At 46.5% G+C, this 14,706-nt stretch overlaps 1 protein-coding gene across 3 annotated transcripts in view; it reads left to right on the top strand.

Moving 5' to 3' along the window:
- The first annotated feature begins 991 nt into the window (after nucleotides 1-991).
- Nucleotides 992-14,706, top strand: part of CACHD1 (cache domain containing 1) — a 113,381-nt gene continuing 99,666 nt past the window's right edge. The window contains exon 1 of one of the 3 annotated variants that reach the window (XM_087731647.1): nucleotides 992-1,201. In XM_087731647.1, the coding sequence (XP_087587773.1) occupies nucleotides 992-1,201 (210 nt within the window). The remainder of the gene's footprint in view (nucleotides 1,202-14,706) is intronic. The other 2 variants (XM_087731649.1, XM_087731648.1) reach the window with 2 other exon arrangements.

Raw genomic sequence — 14,706 nt, 5'->3', positions numbered from 1 at the left:
AGAGGCTTCCAGGGCGGACGGGGTTAGGAGCAGAGGTTGTGGAAAGGGGTTCCTCTGCATCACCCCTAGCCTGGCTTCGGTCCTACCCCAGCCCTCTGTCCCTCAAAGGGGACGTTCCTCCGGGGGTCTCGGCTGGTTATCTGTTCCCCATGCCGCTCCTCCCGGGAGGACAGGTGTCGTTTGTGTGCCATCGAGTGGGTTAGGCTTTGCGTGCGTTCCTTTCGCTTGTTTATTTTCCACCCTTATTGCACGTTAAACATTTTCTCAGCCCTCGTTGCTTGGCACAAGTCCGTGCTGCGCGGTGCCGCCCGGGGATGGATGACTTCGTGCTCCGGGTTGTGAGAGGACACAGGCACGCTGCACTGCGATTCAACAGAAAAGAAAAAGATTTTAAAAAAGAGAAGGGTAAAAAAAAGTTTAAAAAACCGAAGGAAGTGTGCTGGCTTTTTAGGAATACGCTCGCTGCCGACGAAACGCTACCCCCTGCCGCAGCCGGGGCCCGGGCCCGCTCTGGCCGTGCCCCCGGCCTCCCCTCGCGGCAGCCCCGCTCCGCGGGGGGCAGCGCGGCCTCCGCGCAGGCAGCGGGCGGGGCGGGGCGGGGCGGGGCGGAGCGGGCGGCGGGGGGGAGCGGGGGGGCCCGGCCCCGCGCTGCCCCCGCCCGCAGCGCGGCGGCACCAGACGCCTCCCTTTCCCCGCGGCGACTCCGATCCCGGCCCCGCCGCTCCGCTCCTCCTCCGCTCCGCAGTTTGCGTCTCTCTGCAGCCGCCGCCGCTCTCAGTCAGCGGCGGGGCCGCGGCGCGCAGTGTCCCCGGAGCCGGGCGCGCAGCGCGGGGCGCAGCGGCCGCCCGCCGAGCCGCCGCCGTCCCCCTGCATGGCGGCCGCCCCGCAGCCCTAGCCGGCCCCCGCGGCCCGGGGGAAGGCGGCGCGGGAGTCGCGGGGCGGGGGGGAAGTTGGCCGGAGGCGGTGCCCGCGGCTCTCCCGCCGCGGCAGCATGGCGCGGGGCGGCGGGCGGCAGGAGGCCGCCGCCAGCGCCCGGGGCCGCCGCCCGCGGGGCCGGGGGCCGCTCGGCCTCCTCTGCCTGGCGCTGCTCTGCGGGCTGGGCGCCGCCGAGGCGGAGTTCTCCATCCTGGACGAGGCGCAAGTTCTGGCCACCCAGATGAGGAAACTCGCCACCGAGGAGCTGGGGGTCGTCACCATGCAGGTACGGCCCGGCCCGCGCCTCGCCTGGTTTTCCCTCCCTCCCTCCCTCCCCCCTCTCCACGCTCTTCCCGACTCCTGTCTTGCCCTTTCTTTCTTCATTCCTTTCTTTCTTTCGTTCCTTCCCCCTCCCCGGTTCTTTTCTTCTTTGCAAACTTTCCCTCCCCCCTGCGCGGGCCGCCCGGCTCCCCCGGCCCCGCTCCCCTCAGCCCCCGGCCGGCCCGGGCGGGCCGCTCCGCGGCGGGAGCGAGCGGGGCGGGCTGAGGGGTGGGGGGCACCGGCGGACTCCTGTGGTACTTGCAATTCACACAGTAGAAGCGGGCAGAAAACGTGTGTGTGTGTGTGTGTGTGTGTGTCCCCGAAGTCCCGAAGGCCGGTTTTTGCCGAGGGGTCCGAGCCCGGCCTGGGGCTGAGCCCGCCGCGCTCCGGGGCGGTTGTCGGGCTTGCGGCTCGGTGCTAACCTGCCTCCCGCCCGAGCATCCCTCTGCCTGCTGGCAGGGAGCTGTAATGAGTCGAGTCCTGCCCGAAAACGCTCAGATCGGGGTAAAGAAATGCTTCCCGGCCCGAGCGTGCGTTTGGACAAGTTTATTCAGATGCTGTAATTCACTTCGGGCTTTGGGTGACGGTGGTGGTGAGGAGTGGTTTGCATCCCGGCCTTAGAGGCTGCACCTTCACGCTCTGTGCGGGGACGGGTCGGACTTGCGGGGTGTGCTGGTACCTGCGTTACTGCTAGCGGCTGCCGACCCTCTCTGGGGGCGAGGAAAGTGAAATCAGATCCCAAGCGGCTTTCAGGGGAAGGTATGGTCAGTAGCAAATGCAGTTTTAAAAGCCTCCCAAACTGAAAAGGAGACACTTTCATAGGATCAGCAGGGGTCTCTACCCAAATGGCCTTTTATCTTCTCTAAACTGGCTTCATTCTCTCACCTCTGAAACACCATTGTGTTGGCCGGCCTCCTAGGGCTGCGTTTTGTCCGGGAAAACACTGAGCTGTCTCTTGTCCTTGATGCTAAGAAGAGGTGGATTTAAATGACTTCACTTAACAAGGTAGATTATTGATGTACTGAATTCAAGGAAGTCACTTTTTTTCCTGTGCCGTGCATACACATGTATGTATTTCCCCTCAAAAGATAGGAGCATAATCCTGTAAATGGTGGAGTCCCTCGTTAATGCAAATTAAGTCAGTATAATTGGATTGTTAAATCGGTCTCTGGTGTTTTTAAAAAAAAAAAAATCCAATACGTTCGTCTCAACGCGAATAGTCTTTAAAAAAGCAACTCATAAAAATATACACAGCTACCTTCCTGTGATGCACTAGCTAACCGTAGCGAATTGTAGTGGTGATATGAACTCGGGAACAATCTGGATGGGGGTGCACAGGGGTGCAAATAATGTTAAAACCGTGTTTACTATTAGTTGGATATTTAAGGCCCCAAAGTAATTTAATGCGGTGAAACTGGTAGTTAAACTCTGAAGCTGAGCTCTATTATTATATGCTTAATATCTTGGCTGCCTTAACTCCCATCAAGCTAATGCGCAGCCTGTTCTTTGCTCTCCCCTGTAACATTATTACAGCTGTTTAAGATTAAAAACTGGTGGGAACAAACCTCCCCTGATTTTAGAAGCTTCTTTGCTGACCTTCTACAGTAGAACAAAAAAATGTTATGACATGTGTCACTGCAGCCCGTGCTTCTCACTTGATTTTAGGGCAGAAATTTCCTAAGCCTGCTCAGGCGATGCCGGGTGTAGCTGGCATGACATTACCCTTTTCTCCGCTTGTGCAGGGCTGTTGGTGAGCGGTGGTGGGCCGGCAGGTGCCCGGTGCCAGGCGGTGGGTTGCCTGTGCCGCAGGACCGTCGGCACAGCGGGGATGCTCGGGGTGATGCAAACAGGTGCCATGGCAGGACTGCGCCTAGGCAGAAAGGAGGGGTGGGAGATTTCAGAAGAAGAGCGAGAGTGCTTTTGGGCTTTAATTGGATATAAATCTAGGGGTGTTGCCCTGGGTTTAGAGGGCGATGTGGAGGCAGGCCCCAAATCAGGACCTAGTGAGAGGAAGTTGCGGTAGCGAGAGGAAGGTTTAATATCCAACCATTTAGGAGCTGCGGTTTTATTGAGTTTCATAAAATGTAGAGGAGGAAGAGGCAGGATTTAACGCTTCCCTTGCACGCTCCCTTCGCGCTTTGGTCCTTGCTGATTGCGGCTCCCACGTCTGCACATCCTGGTAATAGGCAGGAGGTGGTGTCACCAGCTGCTGGAGCGGGATGTGATTGCGGTAGAGGGCTTTGGAGGAAGGCTAGGGCTGAGCTGGAGGTGGGGAGGAAGCATCCAATGAGTGAAGGAGCAGGTGGGAATACTTAAATGGAGTGAAGGTGAGAGGTTGGTTTGGGTGTGTTTTGAGTCTGGAAAAAGAGGAAATTGTAGACGGAGCCTCCATAAATGCAGGAAGGGAGGATGAGGTGGAGCCTCCAGAGCAGACACTAGAGGAGCAATGGTGGAGGTAAGAGGAGAACCATGGAATTTCTGAGCCTTAAATGCCTGTGTAACGAATATGAAAGTTGTGAGATAGGAAATAAATTCGATTTCTGCTGGAGCAGCCGTTAGTGCTATAAATGAGATCCGTCTCCTCTGTGCAGTTCCTACTTCCTGTGATACGTTCTTCTTCTACCAGTATTTAATGTATTTAGTCCAACAGCAATAAGTTCTTAGTGGTTTTAATCAAATTGCATTATTTTGCATTGTTGAGAGGGATGAGGTGCATTTACGTCTGCGTTGTAGTATAGGCTGAAGCTACAGGAAGAATGAGGACGAGAGAGATTTCTGATGCCAGCATCAGTCTGACAATTGTTTTTGGCACTCGCACTACTGCTCTCTATTTATAGACACTTGCATGAGTGCAGTATCTGACTATTACCTTTAAGTCATGCTTTGTTTTCTCGCCCATGTAAGTGCTCTGGTTTCATATATAAATTTGTTCCTTGAATGGTACTGCATAGAGCAGCTGAGGATAATGTAATGTAGGTGACAACGTGTGAGATGCATCATTCACTGAACGTATTGGACAGCAGTTTGACGGTTTCTTATTTAAGTTTCAAATTAGAATACACACATTTGTATCGTACGAGGTATTCACTTAGTGAGAACACGTGTTGAGCGCTGCAGTGCAGAAGGATGTGCGGGTTCTTGGGCGTCTGTCTGTTACCATCCTGGGTGTTATTTCTCCGGGAGTGGTTAAATATAGAAAGTTCATCGATTGTCTGACTTTCTCTATTGCACTGATTAATTATTGTTCCCACTCCATTTGACAGTTCCACCAAAACCACAGTTAATGGCATTGCTGGATCTTAATATCACACGTATTTCCGTTTATGTGTTGGGGTATGGGGTGGTGTGTATGCGCACATCCTTGCGCATTTTTTTTTTTCCCTGAGCCATAGAGGTGATCTGGTTACGGTTCTCCCCAAAGTTCATCAATGCTTCTTCCAAATTTACCAGAAACAGCCGCATCGTGATCTAAATTTACCAGAAACAGCCGCATCGCGATCTCTTACTCTTCCCTCTCCTTCCTGCGGGACGGAGGGCGCTGTGCTGTGCCAGCAGCAGGAGGAGAAGCCGCTGGTGTGCATGGGGGTGCCCTGCCTGCAGCAGGACACAGGTACTGTACCTACAGTCACCCGTAACCGTTATCTTCTTTTTTTTGTTAGCTAGAGCACACGTTGACAGCATCTGTATCATTACAGGGAGCAGCTTTTGGCAGCAGGCTGCATCCTTGGAAGACGGCGTGCAATGGCATCTCCGCTTGCCAGTCGGAGCAGCCCTATTACTTGTCATTACTCAGCAGACTACATCTTAAAGAGCCTAATGTCATAATTCGCAGAGGGCTGGAGCTTGGTGAATGAGCAGCTCGCGTGACAGTCCTGTAAGATATTCTCCTGGGCAGAGCTGACACTCAGCAGTAATTAAAAGCTAAGCGCCCCTTAATACTAAAATTATAACTAAATTGGTGGTTGTGGCACGACCTGGTCTGCTGGTAGAGTTTCACCCTCCCTGCCTGTTACCTGGCTCGTCTGACCTGGTTGAAATTACAGAGTAGGTTGTTGGTTGAAACAACTGGAATTTTTTGGTTGGGAGGTGAAGGCAGGATAAGAATAAATCAGTGAGCATTTTGTTTGGTTTTGGCAAGGTTTTACCCTCTAAATCTGCGCAGGGCGTCCAAGGTGAGGGCTATTTTTTGATAGTGTGGGGCAAGGTAATATCTCTGCCTCCAAAATGGGGCCATAATACTTGCAGTGAGAGTTGAAAGGATTAAGCAGTGCTTTGAAGATGAAAAGCATTGTTAAGTGCTTCTATAACTTTCAGAATGCATGTTGATGTTTCTAGCCAGATAGTAACAAAAGTTATAGGCCCAGAGGGCCTTGAATATATTTGAAGGCAGCTCTGCCATCTTAATCCTTTACACTTAACTCTGTGAAGGAAGAACAGCCCTTTCTTATTGTCTGTTACTATCTTGGAGGTTGCAAGAAAAAAAAATGCATTTTGACTCTGAAAACAGCAGTTTACTGGTAATTTTTTTTTCTTTTCTTTTTATATTAATACTTGCTTAGGTGATGTAGTGATCTGTAAAATAATAGAGTGTAGTACAAGCTTCTCCAGGTTGATTGCCAAGCATATTATTTATTTATTTATTTAACTAATAACTTGTCTGGCCATATGTTTTTCAAGAAGAACAGATTGTGCACAGACCAGAATGACAGGGAGATAGGGAGATGTTCGGGGGTTTATATGAGGAGGATGCCCTGACACTGTTGTTCTGAAAAATCAACGTTCTTTGAAGATTTCTGAGTGATGGCAAAGAGTTGCAGTCACCAGAACTGTCCATTTATTTAATCTCTTTGAAAATGAACTCTGACAGAATACAGTATTTTTTTTTCTAATGGGATGGTCTTCCGGCTAATGACAGTGGATTTACGACTTAGAAGAGATAAATCCCATTTTGAGCTGCACTGCAGACCAGTTGAAATGCCAGAACCGTGGTTCTCCATCTCTGAAATCTGCGATTTCACATATTTCCCCAACTTCTTTCTATGGGTATTTACAAATAAATCTGTTGGTGACCGCAAGGTACTTGCGCAGCAAGTGGTGTAAAGCACCGCAAGTCCTCCAGTGCCGGGTCTGAAACCTGGACGTCTGCAGACTCTTGGCCAAGCCACAGCATGGAAAACCACTTCTCTTTTTTTTTTTTTTCTTTTTCCTTTTATTTTCAAGTTGTGAAGCTGAAATACAGTAGAAAAATGGAAGGAAGGCAGGCCAATAAATGTTTGACTGTATTTTTTTTTTTTAATTATTATTTGGCAGTACTGCTCACTTAGTAATAATTACAGAGTAGAAACCAGTGAAGTAAAACCTCATCTGTTTTACATGATTATGTCTTGGTTTGAATCCAGCTACAGCAGCCTTTTTCAAGGCGCTCTGAAAGCCCAGTGCTGCAGCAGTTTTTCATCCTGTTCCACACGGTTTCTTTTTTTTCCCCGCATGAAACGTTTCAAAGAGATAGAGAGAGGTCCTGGTGGAAGGGCAGTGAAAATGGCTGCACGTCGGAGATGGAATCTGAATTTTTAATTAGGCTTTGAGTTGTTTCTTCAAAGTGTCAGGACATCGTTAGTGATGTAAGTCTTGTTGCATTAGCGAAGACTGACATTTTGCTTCAAACAGGGAGAATGCAGCTGTCCTGTGCAGATAAAAGTTGCCGAGCGTGGTGCAGCAAGGTGGGTTGGAAGATAATTAGCTGTCCCCTGCACTGCTGCGACGAAGGACCCCGCCAGTCGTGGTGGGGACCAGAGGCGTTATTAGCAGCAAGAAATCCAAGTACGCCGTGAAGTGATAGGGAATCTCTCAGCTGTGGCAGCACTGATAACACGTATGTTAAGAAGGCGCAAAAGTAAATACAGCATGTGGTAGCCCACTTTTTTCTTGGCTTAATTCAGCAGAGGAGGAATGGTTAGTGCCTGACGATCTGAACGTAGCAGAGAAGCTGCTCTGCTACCAGTAGCTTGGCCAGCCACCGGTGAGAAAAAATATAATGCTTACTGTCAAATAAAATCGAGTGCTTCACCTTCTTTCAGACAAAGGCAAGATATGTTTGAGAAGGGAAGGAAATGTGAAGTATTAAAAGATATTCTTTTTCTGTGTGTGTTTACCAGTTATTATTTTATGTCCATGCATAAAAGGAAGTATTAACAGGGTTTTTTTGTTTAACAATTATTGTTTTCTGTTCATCAGTTGTTGGGGAAAAATTGGCAAAGAAATGATTGGAGCCTTGTCAGTTTGTGTGTGGAAGTGCCCAGCTATAAGAAAGTACTCCAGATTTCTGTATATCCTTTGTCAGGACACTGCATAGTTTGAACTGCTCAGGGCTGGGGTACAGGGCTACCTGAGTGTGGGCCTGGCTCTCCGTGAAGTCTGCTCATGGCAGCGCATCGTGGGTCAGAGCTTATGGGGGCTTTGGGGACTTCAGTGAGGGTTGGGTAATGTCCCAGGAATTATTTATTTGTATGTACTTGAATAGGAAAATATTAACTTTTTTTTCTTTTTTCCTGTACGTGGATAATATAGCTTAAAAATTGAAATTTAAGTAACTTATTTGGTGTTTCAGCCTTCATTTTGTATGTCAAAAATTCTGCTGAGGTTTTGATTAATAGCTATACTACCTCTCCTTGTATCATAAACTTAATACAGAATAAAGTATAAAATTACAAAGTACGGAGGGACTGCATTCTGCACACATTGCTTTCCTGTAGTTTATTGTTGTTGAATAATGTGCAATGTTAATGAAATCTGAAAGGCTATCATTGTGCTCTCTTTCCCATGGAAGACAGAGTTTAATAACATTGATACATACCCAGTGTCTGTTGCAAAGACATGCCTTTTCTAATATAAAATAGAGTGCATGCTAAGTCATTGCTTGAATCTTGCATTATGTGTGTTCCTCCCTGGTACAGATTTCTGTACAATACTACATGTCTAATTTAGCAGGGAAAATCTGAGTTAATTTTTCAAATAATCATGGTGCCACAAGTCAATAATACTTGTATCCAATCCCATGAAAAATTTTAATGTCCACTTTTATCAACTGCCTGTAAGGTCTCTGTAGAGTCTCCCAAGTGATTTTGCAAAAGTATATTTGCACAATTACAATCATTAGTAAAAACAAACTATTATGTCTCCCGTTACCAGGTTCTCAGCCAGAAGCAGCTGATAAAACCAGCTTTCCACTAGCGCTGTATCCCTTAGAGCACATGGTTTTTGCTCGACTTTGGCTATGTGATTCGAGGCTGGAACCACTACCACAGTAGAGCAGAAAAGCTCTAACACCTTTTCGAGAAAAGCTGTAATTTTACTTTCAGCAGTTCTGCGGAGCTCTCTAGCCGGTGCTTTCTGTCTGGTTTTGGCCATCCTTTGCACATACTCCTGTGATGCAATAGGATTTTTTGGCTGTACTTATGATGGTCACAGGTGGGAATGAGGCCAGGGAAAAAGGCTTTAAAATAGACACATCTGGAAGTTGCCATAAAGGTTTCTAGAAGCTGGAACACCTTAAGCAGAATTTCTTGTGTGCTCACCCTGGTAGGGTTGTAAGAGTATTTTTGTGCCATTTATTGTGGATTTCAGACCAGATTGCATTTGAAGGTGAGTGCAGCTTGATGGTGACGATAGGATGGTACCACACCAACGTGCTGGGGTGCTCCCGTGACCTCCCTGTCTCTGGTTCAGTCCCTGCTTCTCTTGCTTTCAGCAAAGGGAGCGTTAGAAATATTTCCTCTTGGGCCATACTTTTGCCTCAGAAGTAATATTGAACAGAACCTGGGGAGGTGTTTGTGGCGATGGGGTAGAGGGGAGAAGGGACGGACTCCCCAAAATAGCTATAGTGGGAGCCTTTTTGGCTGGAGCAAGTCCAGGCTCTGAGCCAAGGCTGGAAAGGGCTCACCAGCCCTTGGGAAAATAGCGTGGAGAGCCAGGAGGGTCCTTTGCCTTGTATTTGTTGGAAGACAAAGGAACGCCAAATTGTGTGGGTCAGGAGCATAAGATTTTATCATAGCAGACTTCCCTTTGGTGTGAGAGTAACATTTGATACTAAAATGAATGGCAAGTTAGCAAAATATCTTGGTTTTAACCAAATAAGCAGCAATCTTCACCAGTTCTTTCCCAGAAGCTATGTCAGCATAAGGAAGATCGGCTGTGTGATCACTGCATGCTTGTGGCCGATCATTGTTTCCTCTCCTTCCTCCTTACCACATGGTGGCAACTGAGTGTGAAAACCAGTTGAATAGCGCTACAGCCGCAGGGAGAGGTGTTCAGCGCATCCAGATGACGGCGTGGCCAGTGGCGACGGCAGAGCTGTTCCTGGCCAGGGACTATTCCATGTCTGCTGTGTATCAGGTTGTGTGCTATGGCGTGGGACAGTTCAGCTCACTGATGCATCATCCCAAACCTGGCTGCTGCTGTGGGAACAGGAAAAAGCCCAAGTCCTCATCAGAGACCGGTTGTGTTTGATTTGCATTAGTACTATTTTGCCTTGAAACAGCAAGGAAGAGAAAAACCACTCATGGGATGCTTTTCAGGGTGAAGTAGATGCTGAGATGTTGTATGCGTTGGCAAGCATCAGGTGAGGAGCGCTTTTTGGGAATACTCTGCAACAGCTGCCTTGGTATGGCTACAGACGTGTGCCGTTGTGGGAGCAAAATTAAGTTTGCCTGAAGTGTTGTCTTTCAGTGGTAGCCTATCCATTGCAAATCAACATGTGGGCAAATGCTGGTGGAAGACTGGTACAGAAGAAGGTTGTTTTCAGGATATTTTTATTGTTTTGTTCATGGTCAGTAAACTAGCACATTATTTCCCCTTGTTTTTTTCCGATAGAGAAGTCATATGGGATTTCTGACTTTTGATTTTGGAGACCTTAACACCATTTGGAGGAAAAGAAAGAAGCAGGATCTCTCATTGTTGCAAGGAGTGTAAAATGGAGGAGGAAAGGCCACTTCAACCCAGTGGATCCTAAATTGCAGTTCGGTATTTTGTTAGTGGTGGAGGCTGAAGCGGGTATGTGGTCTGAAGGTTCAGCTCCCAGCTGACAACAGCCGGCATGGTCAAGCCCTTGTGGACTGGCGTATTTGAGAGAGGCCAAACCAACATTTTAGAGACAGAATTTCTGTGTTTTATGGAAGGTATGCGAAGGATAAAATAAAAGGATATTTAATTTGAGGATAATGCATTTAACAATTTTAACAATGAAAGGATATTTAATTTAAATACGCTACAACTGCGGTCTAGGTAGTTAGACTTCCTTGGGCATATTGTTTGCCCAAGGAATCGTGTGTAACGTGAATTTCTTAGTTGTCTTTCATTTATTTTGCCAGTGGCTATCCAGGACTGCCAGGTGTGATGTGGGATTTATTCCCTTGGTCTGGCTTGGTGGAGCTCAGCTACAGAAAACAATTTGCAGGGAAAACTGCACTTTCTGATGCAGGTAGGAAGGCAGGAATAAGCACTGAGGTCGGCTTGTTTGTCACATTATCCAGCAGCGGTCAGGCGTCTGTTTTTAAACTGTAAATTTTGAAGTCTTTGATCTGTTAGATTAAAATCAGAAAATGTTATTCTTGGATATACAGTCTCTTGTGTCTTGCTTGTAGGAGATCATGATTAAAAAAAAAAAATGGAAAAAAGTTAATACTCAAATACATTGCAGGAGGAAGATGAAAATTGCAAAATTTTCAAACTTTTTTAGCTTTGGATTAGCTTCACCAATGTCAAGGTTGCAAATATAAAGCTAATGTCACTTAAGTAGCCTACCTTCTCTTGTGAATTACTGCTCAGTAGTGTAATTTGGGAAAAAATGAAGTCTATTTTTCATTTTTTATTTTTGACTGGCATGAAACTATCATTTTAAATTATAATATTCCAGCTCTTCCTTTCCAATTTTGCTGCTGTTGTATTTTACGTATCCCTAGATGATTTCAGTAGCTGCTCTGAGGGATATGCTTGACCGTCTTGAAGCTGTTAAGATCAGTTAGCTGAAGATCCAGCTGTATCTCCTTGGGCGGAAATACCCGTGCTGTGCTGAGCTCACTGCTGGGACCGCAGGATTTTTATTCCAAAAGTTGTGTTCGGTTTTTAACATTTTAGATATCTACATACTGATGATACTGTATTTCCATTAAAACTACTGGATGCAAAGCCAAAATTAAAATAGCCCCAACATAGCCATAATAGTAGATAACTAGCTTATTTAGTAATTTATTTCTGTTTGGTAAGAAATTGAATCTAATGAATTTTAAAATAATGATTCATCATGATGTCACATAAATGTAATTTTCCCTCCCCCTTCGTATTTATGTATTTATTCAGTAAGCTATTGACTGTAAGTCTAGAAATACATTAAAAAAAATACATTCCGGTAATTGCAACCTCAGACTTTCAAACACCGCTTTTTCATGTGTCCAAGAATAGAAAGTCAGCCTCCAAAAATAAATGAAACCTAACATACATTGCCATGGTTTTCAGTGTTTGAAATAGAGGATTTCTCTTCGAGGAGCAGAGGTGCAGCAGCTATTTTGGGAAGGGAAGAAGACTTGGAGTCAGGATGAAATGAAGGCAGAGCTGCTATGTGAAGGCTCGTTTGAAAAGTAAGACCTGCTGAGTGTGCTCTCTGCTTTGAGCGTGTCGTCTGGATGATTTATTAGAGCCTGAAAATTCCTGCTAAAGAAGAAGAGGAAAACTGAGCAGCTAGAAAGGGATAACACAGTCATTAAAAATTTTACTAGAGAAATGATTGGTTTGGGATTCTTTGAAAATGTAATGAAAGCTGTTGTCTCTTCTGAGCCAAGTTAGATGAGAGCTGCTTTACTTAGATGCACATATAGCATAGGTCAGACTTATTCCAGACTCTCACCTATTTTTATTAATCCATATCTTTGCAGTTTTGATACAAAAAAATGTTATTGTGTGTTCAAGGCTTTTGACCCCAAACCTTGACCCATTGGGAAACGTAAGGGGTTTCCATGAAGTTGTACTTTAGGATCTCTTGTGCAGACTGAAGGTGCAGGAGAGCTGGGTTTCTGCTGCCTTCCAGCATTGCTCCACCATTTCCTGAGCTCGTTTGCTTGTTTTCTGTCATTTTTGCTGTTCCCTGTCTCCTTGCTTTCCAGTACCAGCAGTGTGCTGGAAGCAATTTCCCTGCCCGTTGGCATCGGACGAGCGCTTAGCCCTCATCCGCACGACGTGTGTGGGGCCGAGGTGGTTGGTTTGCAGCTCTGGTATGGACACACCTCTGTGGTCCGCACAAGAAATAACATGACTGTAACAGATCCCCTGAAATTTTGTGCATGGTAGAAGATATCCCTGAGGGACTGGCAGGGAGCTGGATGGATGCCTAGGACTGCGAATGCGTGGACCTGAAGGTCTGCAGGGCACTGTCTGCATGACAAAACCCAGCAGTTTTGCAACCATCCGCTCTTCCTCTGTCTCCGCTCTTCCTCTGTGTCCGCAACGAGGAGCTGGACTGGGTTTTTGCCACTGCTGCTAGGAAATGACATTTCATTTTAATACTGAAGACAGATTCATGGCCTTTTTGGGATTCTTGCTCTGAAGTAAGGTTAGGGCCAGTGTTAGCTTCAGGCCCCAAGTCTGATTGCCTGCATGTCCAAAAATAGATTTAAAATCTTAAAACCTTGCTACAGCAAGTCAGTGGGCTGGCAGTGTGGCTAGCTGCAGATCCTGCAAAGGCCAGTATGTGAAGCTGGCATACAGCCATACCCACGCTGGTGAAGATTGTCAACTTGTGGCCTTGCTTTCATGCAGAAAGAAAAAAACCAGATATTTTTTTTTTTTTTTATTTTTTCACTGTTCGGTGGACAGAAAATAACTTCGTTTCTTGCAGGGCTGGCAGGAATTTATATCTACCTGAGTTAGTTATTCAAAATCTTGGGAGATGCTGAGCCCCTGTGAGCAAAGGAAAGGGAGGAAAAAGATGTAGAAAGGGGTATAACGGAGAAAGTGGATAAAGTGGCTGTTTACTGCTTTGGTTTTGATGAGAGCAGGCGCAAATGCTCAGGAATGGCAGCTCACCAGTTCATCCTGATGCCACGAGTGCCGATTGTAGAGTGGTCGTGGTCTGAGGTGCCTATGTGTCACCAAATAAAGAAATTAAAGCATTGAAACATACAAAGTGTGCCCTCAGCTGTCGTTGCGGGTACCAGACCTATTTGAGTATTACTGCAGAGGAGTTGTGAAGCATTTCCAACTACTCATTTTAAACCCCGGTTTTCTAGTAACAGAGTTAAAAATCTTATTGTGTAGCTGAGTTAGTGACTGAGTCTTCACTTCATAATCTCTTTATAAAAATGTATGCACATTAACAGGACGTATTTAATAGACACACTGCCTAGATGAAAGGGCGCTTTGTGGAAGGAGGCTTTTGTGCGTTTCTGGATCTCTCAGCAGTTCCTGCGGAGCTTCCCAAGTCTGGCTGACACGGAGCGGCAGAGGAAAAGACCTTCTGGCTTTCAGCTTGAATGGAGAATAATGGGGAGCGAGATGGGAGTGGGGGAGGGAACCCCGCTCCCCGACGCGGGGCGATTGGTATGGGCACTCACCAGCCCAGCATTTAACGCGTTTAGTTCTTCCTACCCCCAGCTGGGGCTTTGCATTTGCAATGAGCTCTGTGCTACCCTTGGCAGCACAAGTGGGTCTGCATCAACAATAGCGGCTTCCCAGCCCGGTGAAATTGAGACAGCTTTTCTCAGCCCAGGTAGTCCCTTTATTTCTGGTTTGGTCCACAGATCGGGTTTGTCTGTAATGGCCACTTACCAGAATAGCATTTAATTTTATTTTTTTAAATTGAGATCTGATGTTATCTTTCATCTTTTATTTAATCCCTCAGCTGGATTTTGGTGGGTTTTTTTTGGTTGTTTTGTTTTGTTTTGTTTTGTTTTTTTGTCTGTGGTGCACCACAGATTCTTGGCAAGCAAAAGGTTTTCTTTCTCAAAAAATAAGGCTGCAAGGTCATGGATATGTTCAGTTTGACCTCGCAAACATCTTCATGACAACAATCTAGTGGACATCTAATTAAGTTTCCACTAGCAAAAAGAACTAAACTTCAACAAAAAAAAAAATCCTGAAGTGCTCTGATAAAGACATTTCCTTTTGCAGTTGCTGCTAATTCACATGCTCTGTGGGGTTACAAGCGGAGAGAGCTTCACCGTAGTCCTGTTGCTAGGACCCCAGAAAACGTATTCCAGTTTGGAAACATCTGAGTGAAGATTCACAAAGAATATTATTTAAAAAAAGGGGGGGGGGGCAAAAAAAAAAGCCACACACTTTTAATTAGGATGATAGAGCTGGACAGATGTGATTGGGGTCCTTTGGAGTAGGGTTTCTAATTTGGTCAGATGGTCTGTCCCTGGTGGGAAAGGTAGGTGTACTCTTTGTTCTGAGTTATTTCTTGCTGGTTGCTGTGCAAATGCT

The sequence above is a fragment of the Nipponia nippon genome, unplaced genomic scaffold, assembly GCF_047370975.1.
Source record: "Nipponia nippon isolate SJK-2023a ecotype South Korea unplaced genomic scaffold, ASM4737097v1 scaffold_5, whole genome shotgun sequence".
Taxonomy (NCBI): Eukaryota; Metazoa; Chordata; class Aves; order Pelecaniformes; family Threskiornithidae; genus Nipponia; species Nipponia nippon.
The sequence above is the reverse complement of the archived record's forward strand: the minus strand, read 5'-3'. Positions and strand labels throughout refer to the sequence as shown.